The sequence below is a fragment of the Dipodomys merriami genome, unplaced genomic scaffold, assembly GCF_024711535.1.
Source record: "Dipodomys merriami isolate MVZ:Mamm:240054 unplaced genomic scaffold, mDipMer1.0.p SCAF_142, whole genome shotgun sequence".
Lineage (NCBI taxonomy): Eukaryota > Metazoa > Chordata > Mammalia > Rodentia > Heteromyidae > Dipodomys > Dipodomys merriami.
In genome coordinates, this window is record NW_027202738.1 from 2477498 (window position 1) to 2499675 (window position 22178).

At 45.1% G+C, this 22178-nt stretch overlaps 1 protein-coding gene across 1 annotated transcript in view; it reads left to right on the forward strand.

Annotated features, from left to right (window-relative positions):
- LOC138826403 (protein phosphatase PTC7 homolog) overlaps positions 1–19443 on the forward strand; it is a 41683-nt gene extending 22240 nt beyond the window's left edge. Inside the window, exons 2-6 of the mRNA XM_070021540.1 lie at positions 6434–6613; positions 8554–8752; positions 13090–13213; positions 14953–15082; positions 15987–19443. Coding sequence (XP_069877641.1) covers positions 6434–6613; positions 8554–8752; positions 13090–13213; positions 14953–15082; positions 15987–16045 — 692 coding nt within the window. The 3' untranslated portion in view covers positions 16046–19443. The remainder of the gene's footprint in view (positions 1–6433; positions 6614–8553; positions 8753–13089; positions 13214–14952; positions 15083–15986) is intronic.
- The last annotated feature ends 2735 nt before the right edge of the window (positions 19444–22178 follow it).

Genomic DNA, 22178 nt, shown 5'->3' on the forward strand with positions numbered 1-22178 from the left:
CCAAAAGCAAGATGAAATCAGAGTACTCTATTTTAATTAGTATATACTTAGCTTCTTAATCCTGAAAAATCTAAAATATTTCAGTATTTTACTAAGATACTGTCCAATTTTTTGTTGTTGGTGCAGTGTTTGGAATACACTCAACAGCAGGCACACATGATCATGCTCAGTGAAGTTAGCTAGGGCTCCAGTGGATAGTGTAGATCTGTAGCATCAAATCTGAGTCCCTGAACTGGCATTCATTCATTCCAAGCCCTGCCCATAACTTTACTTTGCATTTTCCGATGCCTCCCTTTTCCCAAGCCCCAGCCCCACTTAGTTGTTTCCATTCCTTCTCCCATTCCCCTTTGTGCCCGTGGAAATTGGAAGAACCCCCTAGGGCCTAACTCCAGGGCCTGTACCCTCCCTTGGCAGCATTTAGGGAGCCTGTAGGTGGGTCCCCTGTGAGTAATCAGGCACTGCCTGCCAGTGGGAGAGAGGCTCAGGCAGGCTGGGTCTCTTTCATCCAGCCATTTGCTGCATTCCTAGCACAGCAGTGCTCATAGAGCACACATGTGCTGGTGGCCTCCATTTGTCCTGAGGAATATTCTTGTCCTTTGCTGTTGGGTAGGTGCTGTACTGATGTCCTTGGGATCTTAAGCGATCTCTCCAGCAGTTTTCTTTGCCTTTGAAATGTGTGTGTATGCGTACTTGAACAGACAAGGCACTATCTCTGAGCTGCTTTTACTCAAGGCTACCACCTTGGAGTACTTGTACCACAGCTCCACTTCTGGCTTGTGGGGAGTAGTTTGCTGGAGAGGTTTATCCCTGCCTGGGCTGGCTTTGAACTGTGATCCTCAGATCTCAGCCTCCTTAGATTACAAGCATTATGTACCAGCACCTGGGATCTGAAATACATATTCAATAAAATTTCTTTCATATCTGGATCAATTCCATTGTTGTAAAAGTATTTATGTTCTTTTTTTTTTTTTTTTTGGTTGTGGGGCTTGAACTCTGGGCCTGGGCGCTGTCCCTGCGCTCTTCAGCTCAAGGCGAGCATTCTACCGCTTGAGCCACAGCACCACTTCCAGTTTTCGGTCCAGTCGTAGGACGTGAACTCTGGGCCTGGGCACTGTCCCTCAGCTCTTCAGCTCAAGGCTAGTTCTCTACCACTTGAGCCACAGCGCCACTTCCGGCTTTTTTTTCCTGCTTATGTGGTGCTGAGGATTCGAACCCAGGGCCTCATGCATGCAAGGCAAGTGCTCTACCACTGAGCCACCTTCCCAGCCCCCACTTCCAGTTTTCTAGTGGTTTATTGGAGATAAGAGTCTTAGGGACTTGCCTGCCCGGGCTGGCTTTGAACCGTGATCCTCAGATCTCAACCTTCTGAGTAGTTAGGATTACAGGTGTGAGCCACCGGTGCCTGGCTATTCGTGTTCTTTATAGTCTGAAGCTTTGGCTTCTGGAAGAGAGGATGCACTAATTTCTGAGTAGAAACAACTGGGATGCAGCTGGACACTGGTGGCTCACGTAATCCTAGCTATTCAGGAGGCTGAGATCTGAGAATTGTGGTCCAAAGCCAGCCTGGTCAGGAAAGTCCATGAGACTCTCATTTCAGAAAAAGCCAGAAGTGGTGCTGTGGCATAAGTGGTAGAATGCTAGCCTTGAACACAAAGAGGTCAGTGCCCAGGCCCTGAATGCTAGCTCCAGGACCAGCAAAAAAAGAAAGAAAAGAGCCGGGTGCCCATGGCTCACGTCTGTAATTCAAGCTACTCATGAGGCTGAAATCTGAGGATCACTGTTCAAAGCCAGCCTTGGCAGGAAGTCTGTGAGACATCTTGAACCACCAGAAAACTGGAAGTGGCACTGTGGCTCAAGTGGTAGAGTGCTAGCCTTGAGCTGGAGAGCTGAGAGATGGCACCCAGGCCCAGAGTTTAAGCCCCACCACCAACCAAAAAAGAAAAAGAAATAACTTGAATGTGGATAAAACTTGATTTCCAATTTAAAAAAAAAGGAACTAGATTTCAGATGTACTTGTGGTATGGGTTACTCTGGTTTTAGCCTGATTCTGAACCTATGTCTCTTCCCATTAGATAACTTGTTCTCTCTAAGAAAATGACAGAACAAAAGAAGCACTTTTCCACCACAACCTTATTGGGAAGTTTATATGCTTCTTTAAAAGTACTCTTTGAATTTATCTTTCCTCTAAAGAGATTTGACTGGTGGAGTTTCGTCTGGGATCTTCTACCCATGTAAAATGCAAACAGGTGCCTGAAAGGTTGTGCTCTATTCTGGGAAGAATCTGATTAATGTTGAAGGCTGTGTGGAGCAGACAGCCTGCTGACAGATGATTAGCGGATGCCAGGAGCTGACTCTAAACACTATCTGTGTTTAATGGTTTTCTTTGTGAAGGACATGCATAGATGAAACCATATTGTATTTAAAGTTAATTGTGGCTCTTGGACTAGAGAAAATTCTTTCCTTGAGCAGGCAGTAGTGAAAAGAATGAATGAATCATCAGATGATGTGGCAATGACTGTAATGGTAGTCTACTTTAACATAAATTGTTTCATTTAAATTTGCAGTGAAAGGGGCTGGGAAGGTGGCTCAGTGGTAGAGCACTTGCCTTGCATGCATGAGGCCCTGGGTTCGATTCCTCAGCACCACATAAACAGAAAAAGCCGGAAGTGGTGCTGTAGCTCAAGTGGTAGAGTTCTAGCTTTGAGCTGAAGAGCTGAGGGACAGTGTCCAGGTCCAGAGTTCCCAGTGTTTAGGCCCCAGGACCGGGGCGGGGGTTGGGGGGCAGGGGTAGAGGGCGCGGGGAGGAAGATAAGTGAAAGTGTAACCCCTATGAAATAAGAATTCCTCAAAAGAGCTTCCTAGTGAACTATTGTAAATTTTTGTAATAGTTTCTCACATCTCCTCACAACTACTTTAAAACAGGCTGCAGTGCAGTCGCTGTTCTGGTGAGGAGGTGTCCTCAGTGTTCTCTTCCCCTCACCTCCACTGTCCTCTCTAAGGTGTCAGAGATTTCCCTATCTACAGGCTACACCGAAGCTGATCACCTACCCAGCCTACTGCTTCTGCTTTTTCTCTCCATGCAGAGGGCAGAGAATCTTTTTTCTTTTTTGCTTTGTCATTGTTACTGTTATTTAAACTGTGTTGTGAGCCGGGCGCTGGTGGCTCACGCCTGTAATCCTAGCTACTCAGGAGGCTGAGATCTGAGGATCGCGGTTCAAAGCCAGCCCGGGCAGGATAGACCGTGAGACTCCTATCTCCAATAAACCACCAGAAAACCGGAAGTGGCGCTGTAGCTCAAGTGGTAGAGCACTCGCCTTGAGCTGAAGAGCTGAGGGACAGCGCCCAGGCCCAGAGTTCAAGCCCCACGACCGACAAAAAAATAAATAAATAAATAAACTGTGTTGTGAAAGTTTTCAAATAAATATCAAAGTGGAGAAGATGAGCATTGCTCACATTCAACTTCAACAATGATCCATTCATGGCCAGGCTTGTCTCATCTCCTCCCACCCCTACTTACTTTGAAACAAATCCCAGGCTTCATATCATTTAATGAGCTAGTTTGGAATTGCCCCAAAGAGAGATCTTGCTTACTGGTTGGTCACACAGTGCCCCAGTGATAGTAAGTCTTTAATCATCATACTTGTCTGCCTGTGCTACTTCCTCTCTCAGAACCTATTTGCTAGATAACGGCTGTCACTAGAAAAAAAAAATCTGTGTCCATTTCATGTTAAATCAAAGATGTAGATGGATGTACAGAAATGCAAATGCTTAGATAAGGAGGGAGTTTCATGCTCAGGAAGTCTTTGAAATTATTTAGTTCCTGCACAGGATGCAGCTAAAGTGGTTGAGTGTTTGCCCAGCATGTACAAGCCCCTAGTTACCCACACTAAATTCACCATCCTCTCTCCCCACATCCAGAACACATGCTAATGATAAAGGTAAAATTCAAAGGATACAGAATGGTGTGAACTGTCTACTTGTTGATTGCTTTGCTTTTAGTCTCTTATTTCCATAGCAACTATTGTACATATTGTTTATAGATATTTCCAGAAGGTCCATCTAAAGTCTTAATAATACTATAAATGTTTGACATTTCCCTCTGTTACTTTAAAGTTAGTAGGCAGAAATGGACTTGCCTGGGGCTGGGAAGGTGGCCCAGTGGTAGAGTGCTTGCCTCGCATGTATGAGGCCCTGGGTTTGATTCCTCAGCACCACATAAAAACAGAAAGAAAAAAAAAAAAGCCAGAAATGGCACTGTGGCTCAAGTGGTAGAGCGCTAGCCTTGAGCAAAAGCAGCTTAGGGACAGCACCCAGGCTCTGAGTTCAAGCCTAGGGTGAGGAAAAAAGAAAAGGACTTGCCCGTTGGAAGAGAGAGAATGAGCCTGTGCATTGCACGGGGTGGGCACAGAGAGTATGTGATGTTGACTTCCATACTTCACTGACTGTCTTGAGTATTGGTGTCCTCTTCACAAAGGGGCCTTAAGCAGATTAGGAGCTAGCTCAGCAGCAGCTCTGTGGACCTGTGAAAATCTCCACCAGTGCTGGTTGATAGAAACAGCCTAAGCTGAGCCATAGTTGCCATTCTACCTCCTAGTACATCAAGTAATAGAAGAATGGTAAAGTTTAATTTTAGTAATGGATTCTCTTTAGTATATTATATCAAGAATACTACTTCAGTCTACAGTGAGAACTTGGACTTTTTTTCACAGCAAGTATTTTATATTTGGGGCAGGGCTTACCTGCCATTCCAGGTGCTCCAAAGCCACTTGTGGCCTTTGCTGCTGTAGTAGAGAGCATCGCTGCACAGGTTAATTCTGAAGCCTCAAAGAGGAAAGGACCAGTTTGGTTCTTTTCAGATATTGGCCAATATCTGATGTTAGAAATTTCCTGCTTTGGCTGGGAAGGTGGCTCAGTGGTAGAGCACCTGCCTTGCATGCTCAAGGCCCTGGGTTCGATTCCTCAGCACCACATAAGCAAAAAGAAAAAGCCGGAAGTGGCGCTGTGGCTCAAGTGGTAGAGCGCTAGCCTTGAGCTGAAGAGCTGAGGGACAGTGCCCAGGCCCAGAGTTCAGGCCCTACGACAGGACCCCCCCAAAAAAGCAAAACAAAAAAACAAAACAAAAGAAATTTCCTGTTTTGGCAGTTTCATTCTTGTTGCTGGCAATCAAACCTAGGCTATCATGTATGCTAACCATGCTGTCCTACTAAAGCACCATCTCCAGGTCTGCTTCTGCTGTTCTCATGTGTTATCACTTATTTCAGCACTTTAAAGGAAAAAAATCAGTTTTTGTCCTCTCTCATAAAATTCTTTTTTCTGTGCCAGTCCTGGGGCTTTCCTGTCTGAGCTGGCTTCTAACCACACTCAGATCTCAGCTCCTGAGTAGCTAGGATTACAGATGCGAACCCAGATTCTTTTTTTTTTTTTTTTTTTTTTAGAGGTGATATATAGCAGGGTTACCTTTACATACATCAGGTAATAAGTACATTGCCTTCCTTTTGCTTATTATCATCTGTTCCCTCATTCTCTCCTATTCCCTCCCTTCCATCCCTGCCTTACGAGTTGCTTGGTTCACTTTCATCGAAGTCCAGTATAGCCGGTGGGCTCTGATGCTGCACTTTTTCACCCATTTTCCACTGATTCTGTGCCTTTCCCCCACCTTCCCTAAGATGTGCATGTGTATACACCGTATATGAGGTAAACAATACAGAGTCATCTAAAAATGAAAAGACAAATTAAGAAAAGGTCTTTTGTTTCCTTATCTTTGAAGTTCATTTCGGTATGTATATGAAATATATATATATATATATATATATATATATATATATATATATATATATATATATATATATATATATAAAGAGGTGCTTGGGTATTACAACTTGGTGATTTTTCTCCTAAGACTCTCCTTTTCTGGTCTCACTCTATATGGGCCTAGAATCCTGTATAATTTGTCATATCCTGTTGGTTTTAAATATAACTTCTGTGTATCAGGGAGAATGTGTACCATTTGTCTCTCTGATCTTTGCTTACCTCACTCAACATGATTTGTTCTAGTTCCATCCTTTGCCCTGCAAATACTATTATTTTATCCTTTCTAGTGGCTGTGTAACATTGTATATAGGTGCCACATTTTTTTGATCCATTCATCTATTTTGGGATGTCTGTTAACCCAGATTCTTATATACAAAATGATACTCCTGCTGAAATGGAACTCTTTCATAGTTGGTTGGCAGTGCCATCCTGTGGTAGCACAAATGTTTATCCATGAATAAGTGAGTGACCAAATTGTAAGCAAGATAATTTGACTTAGAAATGTTAATGTGTATTGAATTCAATTTGAGCATTTTTTAGGGTGACTTTGAGATGATGATGATGCACTAGCATGTAGTTAACTTCCTAAGACGTTGTTATGGTGCTCTTGTCCTTTCCTTAGGAGTTGCGGATGGCGTTGGTGGGTGGAGAGACTATGGAGTGGACCCATCTCAGTTCTCAGGGACTTTAATGCGAACGTGTGAGCGTTTGGTGAAGGAAGGCCGGTTTGTGCCCAGTAATCCCATTGGAATTCTCACCACAAGCTACTGTGAGTTGCTGCAAAATAAAGAACCTTTGCTTGGTAAGTAAATAATGTTGTTTCCTCTTAAAGGAGCTACTAATCGGTTAAAAACAAAGCCAAGAAATTGACTTGGCATTGTAGTGTTTTTCTTTTTTTTTGTTGGTTGTGGGACTTGAACTCAGGGCCTGAGCACTGCTCCTAACCTCTTCAGCTCAAGACGAGTGCTCTACCACAGCACCACTTCCAGTTTTCTGGTGGTTTTGGAGATGAGAGTCTCATGGAGACTTTCCTGCCCAGACTGGCTTTGAACCACGATTCTCATATCTTAGCCTCCTGAGTAGCTGCGATTACAGGCATGAGCCACCAGCACCCGGCTTAGTGTAGTGTTTTTCTAAGGCTCTTCCTATAACTGAACAGTTTGGTGAAGGAGTTGTGAGCTCTCCCTCAGGCAGGGGCTCATGCCTGCATGTCTGCAAGCCTTCCCCTTTCCGCTTTATTTGGGACAACCAGTTGGAAAGAGTTGTCCTGCTGTTTTATACTTTAAAAGCTTTGTTTTTTCTGATGTTTTTTACCCTACCTCTGCTGACTTTGTCATTATCCTTGTGTAACTTGGAGATAGAAATAAATTTAAAGCCATGTTAGTGGCTTACTTACATTGAATATTGTGATTACTTTTTTCCTCCTAAAACACATTGAATAGCCACTTCATTGCCATGTGTGATGTATACTTAACCAACACATCTGTGTACCACTTGGTAACTTAAATTCAAGCAAGTTTTACTGAACTTCAGTTAGATATAACTGTAAATAATAACTTTACAAGAATCGGTGGTCTTTTTTTTTTTTTTTTTGGTTGGTCATGGGGCTTGAACTCTGGGCCTGGGTGCTGTCCCTCAGCTCTTCAGCTCAAGGCTAGTGCTCTACCACTTGAGCCATAGCACCATTTCTGGCTTTTTCTGCTCGTGTGGTGCTGAGGAATTGAACGCAGGGCCTCATGCATGCAAGGTAAGCACCCTACCACTGAGCCACCTTCCCAACCCTGGTGGTCATTTTTTTAAGCCAGCAATGGCCAAAAAGCCTAGAAAGCAAATGTAATTTAAAGAGCCAGCCAGTAATTGTTTTTTTTTTTGAGTTTTTTTTTTTAATTTAATTTAATTTTATTTGTGAACATATTGTACAGAGGAGTTACAATTACATGGGCAGGATAATGCGCACATTTCTTACCAAGCATTGCAGCCTCCTCCTTTGTTTACCCTTCACATCCCTTCCCAGCCTCCCCCCTCCCCCCCACAGCCAGTAATTGTTGATGCATTTCTCCAGACATCCAAGTGCATTGTAAATTCTTGGTCCTCACAAGGTTGTCCCTCTGCTGCACTGAGGGCTTGTAGAAGGAGCTCTGGGATAAAAAATATTTCCAGCCCGGCGCCAGTAGTTCATGCCTATAATCCTAGCTACTCAGGAGGCTGAGATCTGAGGATCACGGTTCAAAGACAGCCTGCGCAGGAAAGTCCGTGAGACTCTTATCTCCAATAAACCACTAAAAAACTGGAAGTGGCGCTGTGGCTCAAGCAGTAGAGTGCTTGCCTTGAGCTGAAGAGTTCAGGGACAGCGCCCAAGCCCAGAGTTCAAGCCCCACGATCGACAAAAAAATAAAATAAAATAAATTCCATTTTAATATGGGGGATTTGCCTGTGTGCCTGTGGTGGGTCAGCCATCTGAACATCACTCCGTTTTCAGTGCAGCTTGGTGCAGAAGCCATTTGCCCTCCCCCCATCTCTGCAGAAGGAAGAATCTAGATCTTAGCAGCCTGCGGGCTTTCTTCCCATGTGTTGACCCTGCCCAGGTCATAGCTGATGTTTATGGGTGTGCAAAGTACAACTAATACTACTCAGTGTAGGAAAGAAACTCAAATGTAGCCTGTTGGTCTTTGAAGTTACATGATGAAGATGTGTGCAGAGGCACCTGCCTCCATTATGTATCGCTATCTGGTTCCTTCCTAGGTAGTAGCACCGCGTGCATTGTGGTGCTGGACAGGAGTAGCCACCGCTTACACACAGCCAACCTGGGGGATTCCGGCTTCCTAGTGGTTAGGGGTGGTGAAGTTGTGCATCGGTCTGATGAGCAGCAGCATTACTTCAACACTCCATTCCAGCTCTCAATTGCTCCCCCAGAGGCCGAGGGAGTCGTCCTGAGTGACAGGTAATTTCCCTGGTCCCTCCCACTACCCCCTTGAGTACAGATAATCCCCCTGGCTTCTCCCACTCTCCCTCTTCATCCCCCCCTCCTCGTGAGTGACAAGTACTTTCTGGCCCCTCCTACTTCCCCCTTGAGTGACAGATACTCTTCTGAGTCCCTTCCACTTCCCCCTGAATATAGTGGGACAAGTGTTTCCATCTCATCAAGAAGACCTTTTGATGGATCTGTGAAAGATACTTTGAGACATTATAGCCACATAGTATTCTTTTTTATGTGTGTGTGCTGGTACTAGGGCTTGAACTCAAGGCCTTGCTCTCTGGCTCTGCATTTTCGCTTGCTCACAGCTAGCATTCTATTTCTTGAGTCATACCTCTCGTCCAGTATTTTTCTAGTTACTAGGAGATGGAGAACCCCAGACTTTTCTGTGCAGGCTGGCTTTGAACCTTGATCCTTCAGATCTTAACTTCCTGAATAGCTAGGATTACAGTTTTGAGCCACTGTAGCGCTTACCCACATTGAATTCTGATAGACACCTAGTAACTGACAGGAGGGTAAAATACTGTTTCACAATCACGGTATATCAGTTTTTCAGCCATCAGCACATGGAGCATGCAGTGTGCTTGTTAAATTTTGCTGGGGAGATGAGTCATTATTCTGCATGCCTCTGCTTGGACAGGTTTTACATACATTGTAAGAGAAGCTAACAATAGTAACTTCCCTGTTCTCAGGCCCTTTTCTTATGGACAGTCAATACAACTTCAGAGAGTGGAGTCAGAAGTGGTCTTGTCCTAGCCAGATACAGTGGCTCACACTTACAATGCTAGCTACTTAGGAGACTTAAGAATCGAAGGCAAGCCAGGGCACAAGGCTTGTGAGACATTATCTTAGCCAATAGTGGGGCACAGTGGCTGGTGTGCACCTGTTATCCCTATTACACAAGTAGCATACATAGGAAGAACATGGTCCAAGCTAGCTGGAGAAAAAGGGAGATGCTATCTCAGAAACAATCAGTACACCCAAGTTCCCATGGTTCAAAGCCAACCTGGGCAGGAAAGTCCATGAGTCTCTTATCTCCAATTAACCACCAAAAAGCCAGAAGTGGAGCTATGGCCCAAGTGGTACTGTTAGCCTTACACAAAAAACTCAGTAACAGCAGCATAGGCCCTGAATTCAAGCCTGAGTATAAGAAAAGAAAAAAAGCAGAGCAAAAAGAGCTAGATGTGTGACTTAAGCAGTAGAGCTATCTACCTAAGCAAGTGCAAAACCATGAGTTCAAGCCCTAGTATTGCAAGATGTGAGAAGGGAGGAGAGGTAGTAGGAGGGAAAACATCTGAAGCAGAAAAGGCAGGAGCCATGGCCCAAAAAGTAGATCACTTGCCTAGTCAGCATGAGGTCTTGAGTTGAAATCCCTGTACACCCCCACACACGAAAAAAAAAAAGAATAAAAAGGAAGCGGTCTTGTCCTTCATCAGGACTGTGAGAGTGTCTGGAGATGTTTCCTGATCCTGTGACATTTTCTCTAAGTTCAGTTTTGTTTTTTGTTTTTGTTTTGTGTGTGTGTGTGTGTGCGTGCGCACGCTGATCTTTTAAAGTGTGAAGCAGAATCTTCTAAGACAAGTTGAAATTCTTTGAATTCACATTCCCAGTTTTGTATCTTTGACCAGAATAGAGCTGAGATGGTTTCAAATTTCACTACCTCTAATAACCTTACAGGATCTGGCATGAACACTGGCAACCCACTAATGGCCTTCTGTTAAAAAAAAAAAAAATAGACAACTTTAACACGTGCCATTTTGAAGACTTACTTTTTTTGTTGGTCATGGGGCCTAAACTCTGGGCCTGGGTGCTGTCCCTCAGCTCTTCAGCTCAAGGCTAGTGCTCAACCACTTGAACCACAGTACCACTTCCGGCCTTTTCTGCTTATGTGGTGTTGAGGAATCAAACCCAGGTCCTCATGCATGTGAGGCAAGCAATATACCACTAAACTGCCTTCCCAGCCCCACAAGTGCCATTTTGTTGTTTCTATTTACTAACTCTTCTTAAGCCAGGTAAAGATGGTTTCTGCCATCTTTGTCTCCAGGATGAACATACAGTATAATTGGGTATTCTGCATGGGAAATACACAATGTGCAGTGGTTCGTGTCTGTAATTTCAGTACTTGGGCCACTGAGGATTGTGAGTTTGAGGCCATCCTGAGCTATACAGAGAGACCTTATCTCAAAAATTAAACAAAAAATCTGCTGCTTGCTGCTGACTCCTAGAGAGAGGGGAAGCACTTTTTATTTAGACTGACTGCTATAATCAGAAGAACGTTTGATTATATATTTTGTTTTTCAGTATTAGCCATGTCAGATAACAGTTCTAGAGAACAGTGCTCTAATTTCCTTCATTTGCTGCTTCCTGATATTAGCTTCTTTTTTTGGGTGCTGGTCCTGGGCTTGAATTCAGGGTCTGGGTGCTGTCCCTGATTGTTTGTGCTTTTTTTTCTCAGGGCTAGTGCTCTACCACTTGAGCCACAGTTCCACTTCTGGCTTTTTGGTGAAGATAATAAGAGTTTCATGGACTTTCCTGCCCAGGCTGGCTTCTAATTGCAGTCCTCAGATCTCAGCCTCCTGAGTAGCTAGGATGACAGGCGTGAGCCACCAGTTCCTGGCTTGCTTTACCTTTAAGTGTGAGAGCCCTGCCTTGTCCACAATGCACACTGTTGAACAAGGTTAGGCCACACTGAACTGCCCTGCCAGCAAGGTGGAGGTGGCCTTCCCTGGAGTCCAGAGCCTGCTTGCCTGCCCACCAGCATGTGATTGCAGCTTGCCTTTCAGTGCAGTACCCTTTCCAGCAGAGCAGCACAGGGTGTTCAGTCAAAATGGGCAGAGCTGCAACTGGCAGAACACCAAGCTCAGGGATGGGGGCGGGGATTAGCAGAGGAAGAACTGGCCAATAGGAGCACATCCTCCCTTCTGGGGAAAGAAAAACCTCAGCATAATCAAGTGCCAGTGCCAACCTGATCATTAATCTATGCTCTGGAACCTGACAGCAGACCACAGTGTCCTGCAGAAGGGCTCAACCTGATTCCTGCTCTTCCTCCAGCCTGGGTGTCCCTGCCTGTCCGACACTCTGGTCTGTAACAGCACTTCCCAGCTTAGAGGCATGACTTCTATAGCTGTGTCTACAGTTAAGAGTTAAGATGAGTGCAGGTTTGTCATTACAAAGGCATGGTGCTTAATGTGTGCCGTAGCCTCCCTGTGCCATGAAGGTGAGCAGGTTTTGCTCAAGGCTTTGTGTGTCCCCAGGCACAGCTCACTTTGCTTACTTGGTGTTTTGTCTTTACATAATTCCTGACCTGTGACTTACACAGTGTTGGATTCTGTCAAGCTTGGGGTGCTTTGGTTCTGAACCCTTTTCTGTGAGTCAGCATGTAAGGTTTTTTTTCCTGGCCATTATCCCTAATTACAGATTACAGGTGAAGGCAGACTAGCTACCCCCCTCCCCACCTTCCTAGTCTCCAGAGGTCGCAGTGGTAGCAGTCCTTGAGTGTCTTGGTTTCATTTCTGCATTTAGGAATATCTGCTCTTTGAGCCCCTCCATTTTGGAGCAGCAAATACTAGGTTTTGTTATTAGTCAGCTAATCATCTGACAGATATTTCTTAAAGGTTTATGACTAGGCACACTCACAAGTATATGACAATGTAGTTATTAGTGACTTTGCAGGTCAGTAGAGGGGACCTTACCAGAGGGCTGGCTTCTCCTGGTGAGGTGAGGTCCCATACCTTGCCTTTGCTGTACTGCTGTAACCCTGAAGAGTGGGGCTGATGCCTGGCAGAGAGCCGCCTTCTGGGTTTTAAAGGCCCTTAGAAGATTCAGGTGGGGGTGGGTTGCTTGCTCGCTTGCTTGCTTGCTTGCTCGCTTGCTCGCTTGCTTGCTTGCTTGCTTACTTGCTCGCTCGCTTGCTCGCTCGCGCACGCGTGCCTGGGGCATGAACTCAGAACGTGGGCACTGTCCCTGAATTTTTCTGTTTAAGGCTAGTGCTCTACCACTTGAGCCACAGTTCCATTTCAAACTTTCTGGTAGTTAATTGGAGATAAGAGTCTCACAGACTTTGCTGCTCAGGCTGGCTTCAAGCCAGGATCCTCAGATCTCAGCTTCTTGAGTAGCTGGGATTATAGGCATGAGCCACCAGCAACTGGGTAGACTTAGTTTTACCTGGTGATTTCATTTAAGCTTTTGAAACATGTATAATAGCCTTCAGTTAATTTTTCTGAAGGTTAGGAATTTGAGTGTCTCTGATAGCATGTAGAGATCCTTATTACATTATAAAAATGGCTTCCTTGTTTTTGCCACAGCCCGGATGCTGCTGATAGCACATCATTCGATGTCCAGTTAGGAGACATTATCCTGACGGCAACAGATGGACTCTTTGACAATATGCCTGATTATATGATCCTCCAGGAGCTAAAGAAGTTAAAGGTAATCCACTCAAGGTTAGCCCTCTCAAGAATAGCCCCTCTCTGGGCATTGGGTTTTACTGAATCAGTTCTTTGTCTTTGTGTAGTTTTGGAAAGTACTGCTTTGTGAACTTTAGGTAAACAATAGCCATAATATTCCAAGCAATTGTAATGGAAATGTCCCTAAGAGAACTGGAGGGGAAAGTGGCTTTTCACTTGAGTCTTTAGCAGGGTGTCTAAGTAGGAAGAGTCCAGAAGCCATTTCTTGTATTTTAATGGTATTGGCTTCTTTCTCCTTTTATTCTTTTTGTCTACTCTTTTTTCTTTTATATTCCCTGGACACCCAGCAGGTGCTGAGGCTGAATGACAGCAAGTAGCAAGGCTGAGGAACCCCAGTGGTTGGAGCCACAGCAGAAGGGCAGCTGAGACTCATACAGAGCAGAGCCACAGGCGGTAGAAGCCAGACCTTCCAGAGTCCTAGCTTTATGAAAGTGCTGACTCTGGGAAAACAAATCTTTCTCCACCTCTTCTGATCCTTCTTAGCTGCCCAAGGAGTCCTTTCCATACTTGTAAAATGGAGAGTAAGGTCTAGTCTCAGGGCTGTGCTGTTTGGTGCTCCCTGCGGTGGCAGGTGATAAGCAGAAGCTGTGTAGGCCCCACCCACAATTGCCTAGTTCACAATTGCCTAGAGGGGAACCCTTACTGGGGAGATGAATAGATGAATTAATGTGATTGGAGACCGTAAGAGAAGGGACTAGAAAGTAGAGGGGACTGCCCCTTATGATTGCTCAGGGAGGGCTCCTTGAGGAGGGGACATTGAAGCCGAGACCTAGTAATACTTAGACCAAAAGGGTTTAGAACTTGTTTCAGAGCTGAACCGCATTTCATTTCCCACCTCCAGTTTGTAGCTGAAGAGGTTGAAGTGTCAAGAAAAGGGACATAGCCAGAGCAGAATCTTTGCTCACGGTATAAAGCCCTAAAAGTGCCTTCTGTAGGATACCCAGCAACTCTTAAGAAGTTGGGGCACACCCCCAGCAGGGGGCTTGAGAAGTCACTTGTCCCTCCACCCCATTTTAGCAAGGATAACTGAAGCATGTCAAGTGAGAAAGTAAAAAATCAAAATTCAGACTTCAGGAAGTGCTGTGCTTAGTGGTAGAACGCCAACTGGAGCAAAACAGTCAAGTGAGAGTGCAAGGCCCTGAGTTCAGGCCCTGGTATTAGCACAGAACAACAAAACAGGGCTGGGAAGGTGGCTTAGTGGTAGAGTGCTTGCCTCTCATGCATTAGGCTCTGTGTTCGATTCCTCAGCACCGCATAAGTAGAAAAAACCAGAAGTGGTGCTGTGGCTCAAGTGGTAGAGCGCTAACCTTGAGCTGAAGAGCTGAGGGACAGCGCCCAGGCCCAGAGTAGAGGCCCCACGACTGACCATAAAACCCACCCACAAAGCATGAAGATTTCAAGGCCAAAGACTACCACAGCAGATAACCTCCTATTCGGGGTGGGCAGGCAGTAGGAGCGAGGGCCTGGTGCTATCTATCACATCTTCTCTAAAGTGAGACTTAAGTGGCAGAAAATGTGCTTTGGACTGGAGGCCTGGCTCAAGTGGTCAACACTTGTGTGGCAAGTACAAGGCCTTCAGTTTAAGTCCTAGTTCAAAGTAAAGCAAATAATGTGGAGACAAATGTTGCTGTGCAGTCCACCTGCGTGCAGAGGTCACACAAGGCATTCTGGTGAAAGTAACTCTGTGTCCTTTCATCTTAGAATTCGAATTATGAGAGTATACAGCAGACTGCAAGGAGCATTGCTGAGCAAGCGCACGAGCTAGCCTATGACCCAAATTACATGTCACCTTTTGCACAGTTTGCATGTGACAACGGGTTGAATGTGAGAGGTAAGCATTCCGTGGCTGAGTCTAGCAACTAAGTTGGGACTTGGTGGTGGCTGGGCTGAACATGATGCCTCTCCAGCCCTGATTGCCTTTGAGCAAGGCCAGCGGGGGAGAGAGCTCGCAGCTCCATGTGGCTTCCTGTGGCTCCGCAGGGTGTGGCATCATTTGCCTGCCCAGTTGCCCCAGCAGACTTTGAAAGTCTTAGCAGCCCTCCTGTCTCCTGTGCCCCTGTGTGTAGCTGTGCACACTGCGGGACAGTCAGGACCGAGCTCATGCTTCAACACGGCCATGCAAGGTGTTTGCAGCCCTGGTCAGCTGGAGTCACCTCATGTATCCTTTCTGAACACACAGGCAAAGAGGCAGCCCTTTCCATAGACTGCCTGCTCTAAGGCAGCAGGAAAGCTTCAATTAAATCACCCATCTATTGTCTTTATGCTTATTTTTTCTTCTTTTCTGATGGGGAATATTGGTGCACCAACCCTGCTGAAATACAAGCACTTGCATTAGTATTCCTGGGACTTACAGTATTTTTCTTTGTCTTTATCATTTATTTATTTATCTATCTATTTATTTATTTATTTAGCCGGTCCTGGGGGCTTGAACTCAGAGCCTGGGCACTGTCCCAGAGCTGCTTTTGATCAAGGCGAGCCCTCTACCACATGAGCCACAGCGTTACTTCTGGCTTTTTCTGCATGCTAGGCAAGCCACATTCCCAGCCCCAAAAGTTTGTTTCCCAGATGACAGATTTCAAAATAAACAAATGTGAATAATTCTCAATAGTGTCTATTTTTAGCAGGAATTGACCTTTTTTAAAAAAATTCTTCAACCCAACGTCTTTTTTCATGGAGTTGGCATTTCTGCTGGGCTTCTTTGGAAGCATGCCGATAGGTTCTCATTGGTGTTTCAGGTGGGAAGCCAGATGACATCACCGTCCTCCTGTCTATCGTGGCTGAGTATACAGACTGACCGGCCGAGCTGTGACTCCTGTCCTTCCTGTCGCCGCCTCACTTTCCCCAGCCTTGTGCGCTGATCCTGCTGGCGGGAGACCGCAGTGGCCTGTGATGCAAGTGTGACGCAAGCCTGGCCCATTTGCCCCAGCGCCTGAGGTCTTTATTGAGAACCACTATTGTTGTTCACTTGCTGTGCCGTGGGCAGCAGCTGTAGGGAGCAAATGGGAAGGGGGCCTCCGCCTCTTATGGAGGGAGGGGTTCCAAACCTCTTACTTTAGAAAGCAGTTAAATGAGTAATGTTGGCAAAGTGGGTTCAAAATTACAGTGTGTTAAAGGAATTTTAAGTCTTACACCATTCATATGTAATGATAAGTCTACTAGGAGCATACACTGTGTGTCACCTGAGTGCGGCAGGCCTCACTTTGTCCTGGTTGTTGGGTATGGCTTGGTGTTTTCACCTGGAGTTTAGAACCCTGCTCTGAAACAGCTCTGGGTTGCTATATCTCAAATTGGAAGAAAATTTAAATTTTAGGTCTGTAGTTACAAATACTCCATGCTTTTTAAAAGATGCTTAATTGTATTCCTGTGGTTTAAGTTTTGGCATTTTTTTGGTTAGTCCAAATCACAGGCTGGTGGTGGCCCAGGGGAGACTCCATACCTGAATTTTTAAATGGAAATAGTACTCAAGATTATGAAACCTCTCAAAGCCTACAAGTTTAATGTTGTAGTTGAAATCCACATGCATACCCTCACAACCCCCGTCTGTGAGGGTGCCCAGGCCTCATGGGCTGAGACACCAGCCAGAGCTCGAGCTACACACTGGCTTTGGGGGGCCGTGGTGCTGTGGAGGGTGCTCGGCCTCCCCGGGAGCCTGGCTTCCTCAGCGCATGCGCCTTGCCCCTTGAGCCCACAGGAAAGCTCCTGGCGATAACCTGACCTGTGCTGTTACCCTGGGCAAAAGGGAGGGTTTCTGAATCAAGCTTAATGTTTACAGTTTCCGAAGAGCCATTTTGCCGTGTATAGTCCCCTCCAAACCACCGCTGGTTTCCCTTACCTGCAAGCGCAAACTTATTTTTAAAAGGTTGTGTACAAGTGGACAGTTGTATGTAAAGACATATATTTTTGGGTCCGTTTTTTTCCCCCTTCATTAACTTGGTGGTAGAAAAATATATATATACTTAGAATCCTTAAATTAAAGCCATGTTTTATATATGTCAGGTAAGGCTGGTGTACAGATGCGAACGCAGCGAGGCCTGCCGAGAGTGTGGAGGAAGCCGCTGGCATTAGAGCTTAGCATGAGGTTACCTCAGTGTGTTTTAAAAGATTTTGTTTGTGAATTTGTACTGTATATTTGAGTAACTGTCAAGCTTTTGTTTTATTTAAATTGTTGAACATGTACCATGTACATGTCATTACTATATTTCGATGCATCATGCTTGTAACAGGCATTTCATTATAAGAATGAGTTATTCATTTGTAAGCCGTTCAGTAATTTATCTACTATTCCTAAATTGGCATAATGTTAGATATCTATTTTGAATCACCTTTACATGTCAGAATGCCTTAACTACCCTAACTTGACAGAACAGAATCTTTGGTGAGGAGGTGGGTAGGGTTGGAGACTGCTTTCATCAGACAGGCCTCCGTGGCAAGTGGTAGGGTATTTATTTTGCACAAACTATTTGCAGTCCCTGTGTTTCAAAGGAAAAGAAAGTTGCATCCAGAGGGGTTTGTGAAAAGGAATAGCTTCACACTAGGACTGGTGACTTCACCTCTTTTGTTTGGGTTTGTAATTATTTTTGCTCAGATGTATGTAGCCTTACGATCTGGATATGTTTTACATTAATTTTCCAATGCTGACATTTATTTAGTTTCTGGTAAGAGAGAGCTGGTCAAGTTACTGGCTTTTCTCTGCTCTCATTTTACCCATCAAACAATCTTTGTAAAGCTAGATTAGTGGTGTTTTACACAACTTATTTAATCAACTTATTTTCTGAGCAATGATTGTTAGAAATCGACAGTGTGGTTCCAGTGACACTGAAAAACAGGGGCAAAGAACTGGGTTTCCCAGTGGACTTGACTTTGGACCTGGCCTGTGGGTTAGTGAGGGGGAATTCTCTCCATAGCCCTGTCCTTTTTGTTAAGCACTTACTGTGACTGCCCCGGGCCAGCAGAGTGAGCGTCCTCCAAGGGGCCGAGGCCCTGGCCAGCCCTGGTGGCTCCAAGTCACCCACCCAGGCTTCAGCCTTGCGGCCCAGCAGGGTCACTTGGCCCCATTAACTCTGCACCTATGTGTGTTTGTTGTTTTAAATCAAGCCGTGTAGACATACACACTTGCCTCATGTACTGGACTTTTATAACAAAAGAGAAAATTTGGATTTCTAATTCACAAATGGCAAATTATACATCCCTCTTTGGACGCACCAAAGACCCGTAAAGTTTATAGCTTTCCATCTATATTTATAAAGCAATACTGTACTATACAAATCAATATTTTTATCACATGCTTGAAATTTTTATTTTGTTCTGTTTTAAAATGTGCACTCTAAACATATCAGAAACTTATTTCTTCCTGTGAACTTAAGCTGCCTGCGCACAACAAAAAAGAAAAACAAAAAAGAATTACCAAATGGAGAGAAGGTGGGGAGAGTGGACAGGCTCTTAATTAAAACACTGAAAGGAGAAAGGAAGTGGGGGAGAGCAAGTAGTTTGTCCTGAGTCACTGAACTCATGCCTGTGGTGTGAGACTGGCGGTAATGAATAAGCATCTGTTCCCTGTGTGTGTCTGGGGCTGGGCTGGGCCTACATGAGAAACTCGGTTCCGACCTCTCCTGCAGCTGCCCTTCAGGCGGTGTAGCCTGCAGAGGCATCACTGCAGCACCGCCTGCCAGCCTGCCACATCAGTTATAAGGCAGGACCGTGTGTGGTCACTGGAGAACCTAGCACCAGCTCCCGGGTCCTTGTCACCCTATTCCAGCTTCTGCTGATGGAGCTGCTGCATTCAGTTTCTCTAGAAACCGAGTCACATTTTTGCATTTAACAAATTTTACAATACCACAGAAAACAAAACCTGCTTAGAAAACAAAATATGAAGCAGAAAACATTTGGAGTCTGTTTTTTTTTTTTTTTAATTCAGTTGGTTGCAAAATTGAACTTCTCAACTAAAACCAGTGTCCACGTGAAAATGTAACTTCGCAGGTAGTGCATGGCAAGATGCCTAGGTAGGAAGTGAGCAAAGTTGAGTCTGTGTGTACTAACAAGCTGCTTTTTTTCTGTTGAGACTATCATTATTTGTCTTACCCAAGAGGCAGTTACCTGAATTGGATGTCTGAAATATAACTTATGCAGGAATAGTTCTGTAAATACATTTAAATAAACTGTAAAGATATTTAATAAATATAGTATTTATACTAATGTGTGTAGTTGGTTTTTCTTTTGTTTCATACTTTGAGTTTGTTGTTGTTCCAGGCTGGCCTGGAATTCAGTAGTCTTGTCCTGTTTCAGCCTCCCAAGTGCTGGAATTACAGGTGGGTGCCACCATGCCTAATTGAATATGGCTATGTGTGAAAGACCAGCTCTTGACACTGAGTTTGTTGGTCATTTCTAAGTTTTTGGTTTTTTTGGCGGGGGGGCCTGGGGCTTGAACTCAGGGCCTGGGTGCTGTCCCTGAGCCTCTTTGTACTCTAGGCTAGTGCACCACTTCCAGCTTTTTTAAGTAGTTTATTGGAGATAAGATTTTCATGGGGACTTTGTTGGTGGTGGTTGTGGGGCTTGAACTCTGGGCCTAGGTGCTGTCCCTGAGCTCTTCAGCTAAGGCAAGTACTCTACCACTTGAGCCCCACAGCACCACTTCCTGTTTTCTGGTGGCTCATTGGAGATAAGAGTCTCACGGACTTTTCCTGCCTGGGCTGGCTTTGTACCGCCATCCTCAGATCTCAGCCTCCTGAATAGCTAGAATTACAGGCATGAGCTACAGGTGCCCATCTCTCATGGGGACTTTTCTACCTGGGCTGCCTTTGAACTGCGATCCTCAGATCTCAGTCACCTAAGTAGCTAGGATTACAGACATGTGCCACATGCGCCCAGCTCCAGGCGTCTTACCCTGACAGTGAGCCCACACTTCTCAGCTATCATCCTCTCTCTTCTCCTACTTGGAACTGCCTTTTCTCAACAGGTGATTTCCTATGACTGGCAAGCTTCCTCGGAAAATGATCAGCATGTGACATGGAACAGTTTTCCCAGCTCAGGAAGGCTCTGTGCCTTCAAAGGTACACAGTGCAGCTTGTTTGCATACACCAAAAATTTTAAAAATCTGGTATCTTTAAACTTAGCTCTGTAAGGGCTAGAATGGCTCTGTGGCACAGTATTTGTCTGGTGTGTACAAGGCCCAGAGTTTCCAGCATAAGAATATGTAAAAATAGCCCCGGGTAGGGCACCCCATAGGAATAAACATGCTGTTCCTACCAGGACAGCGCTAGGCCTGGCTTGCTTGGTGATGCACCAGAAACTGGAACAGTAAGCGCTCAGCCGTCATCTGCATTGGTTGAATATCAGAAATTTGGTGTCAGCCGGGTACTGGTGACTCATGCCTGTCATTCTAGCTACTCAGGAAGCTGAGAACTAAGGATTGCAGGTCACATCCAGCCTAGGTAGTAAAGTTTGTAACTATTTCCCCGCTTCCCCCCCTTCCGATCCTGGGACTTGAACTTTTAAGATTCATGGACTTTCCTGCCTGAGCTGGCTTTGAACCTTGATCTTCAGCTTCTAGCCTCTTGACTAGCTAGGATTACAGGCATGAGCTCTGTGAGATGTTATATTCAGTTAACCAGAAAACTAGAAATGGTGCTGTGGCCTTGAGCAAAAGAGCTCAGGGACAGCGCCCAGGCCCTGAGTTTAAGCCCTGTGACTGACCAAAATAAGGAAAAGAAAAGAAATTTGGTGTCATCAGAGTAAGCATGATACCCCGAAATGCTCAGCCTGCAATGTGAGGGGGTGGAGTTGAAGGTATGTGGACATTGCCAGTTTCCACAAAAATCCTGCTAACAGCCATTTTCATTCATGGAGGGACATCTTGGATATGCTTGGGTTTTATTGGGTTACTGTGGGCAGTATGACTCATTACTAAGCTGTAAGAGCCAAATTCACTGAGCTTTCACTTTAAACTGTTAACAGTTCTAAAGCACACCAGGTCTAAGTCACCTTTTCAATTCTCACAGGATCTAAAGTAGGACTGCTTGCCAGTGAACATTTCCTATGGTTTGACAGTTTTCCAGAAACTCAGCAGTCACATCAGTAAGGTGCGAGGCTTGTCTGCCAGGTTACAGTGAACTACAAGCAGGCTTGGGGAGGGGAAGGGCACACGCTCTAAGACATTATGTAACGTTGCCTTTGTGCCAGGTATGTTAGTCTGTTGGTGCTGGTAAGAAGCTAGTTTTGTGTATGTGTGAGTGCGCGCATGCATGTACGTGCGCATGCGTATGCATGCATGCATGTGTGTGTGTGCACACAAACACACACGCTCCAGAGGCTTGACCTCAGGGCCTGGGTGCTGTCCCTGAGCTTTTGTGCTCTTGGCTAGTGTTCTGTCACTTGAGCTACACCTCCATTTCTGGTATTTTGGGTGGATATTTGGACACATAAGTCTCAGGTTTTGTGTTTTTTGTTTTGCCAGTCCTGGGGCCTGGGCACTGTCCCTGAGCTTCTCTTGAGCCACAGCACCACTTCCAGCTTTTTCTATGTATGTGGTACTGAGTCATGGAATCCAGGGCTTCATGGCCTGCTAGGCAAGCACTCTACCACTAAGCCACATTCCCAACCATAAGTCTCAAGTTTGTTTGCCCAGGCTGGTTTTGAACCACCATCTTCAGATCTCATCCTCCTAATTAGCTAGGATTATAGTCATGAGCCATTGGCACCAGGCTTCCTTATTTTTTTTAGTGGTACCATGAGGCTAATTCTTACAATTCCAACAGGTTCAATTCTCAGATTTTCATATATACATGCCATCTACCTTGGCCCTATCCCTCCTCATTCATCCTCCTGGTTGGAGCTAATGGGTTTTTTGTTTTTGTTGTTTTTGCTAGTACTGGCTTGAACTCAGGGCTTAGGCACTGAGCTTTTTTTGCTCAAAGTAGCCCTCTACCCCTTGA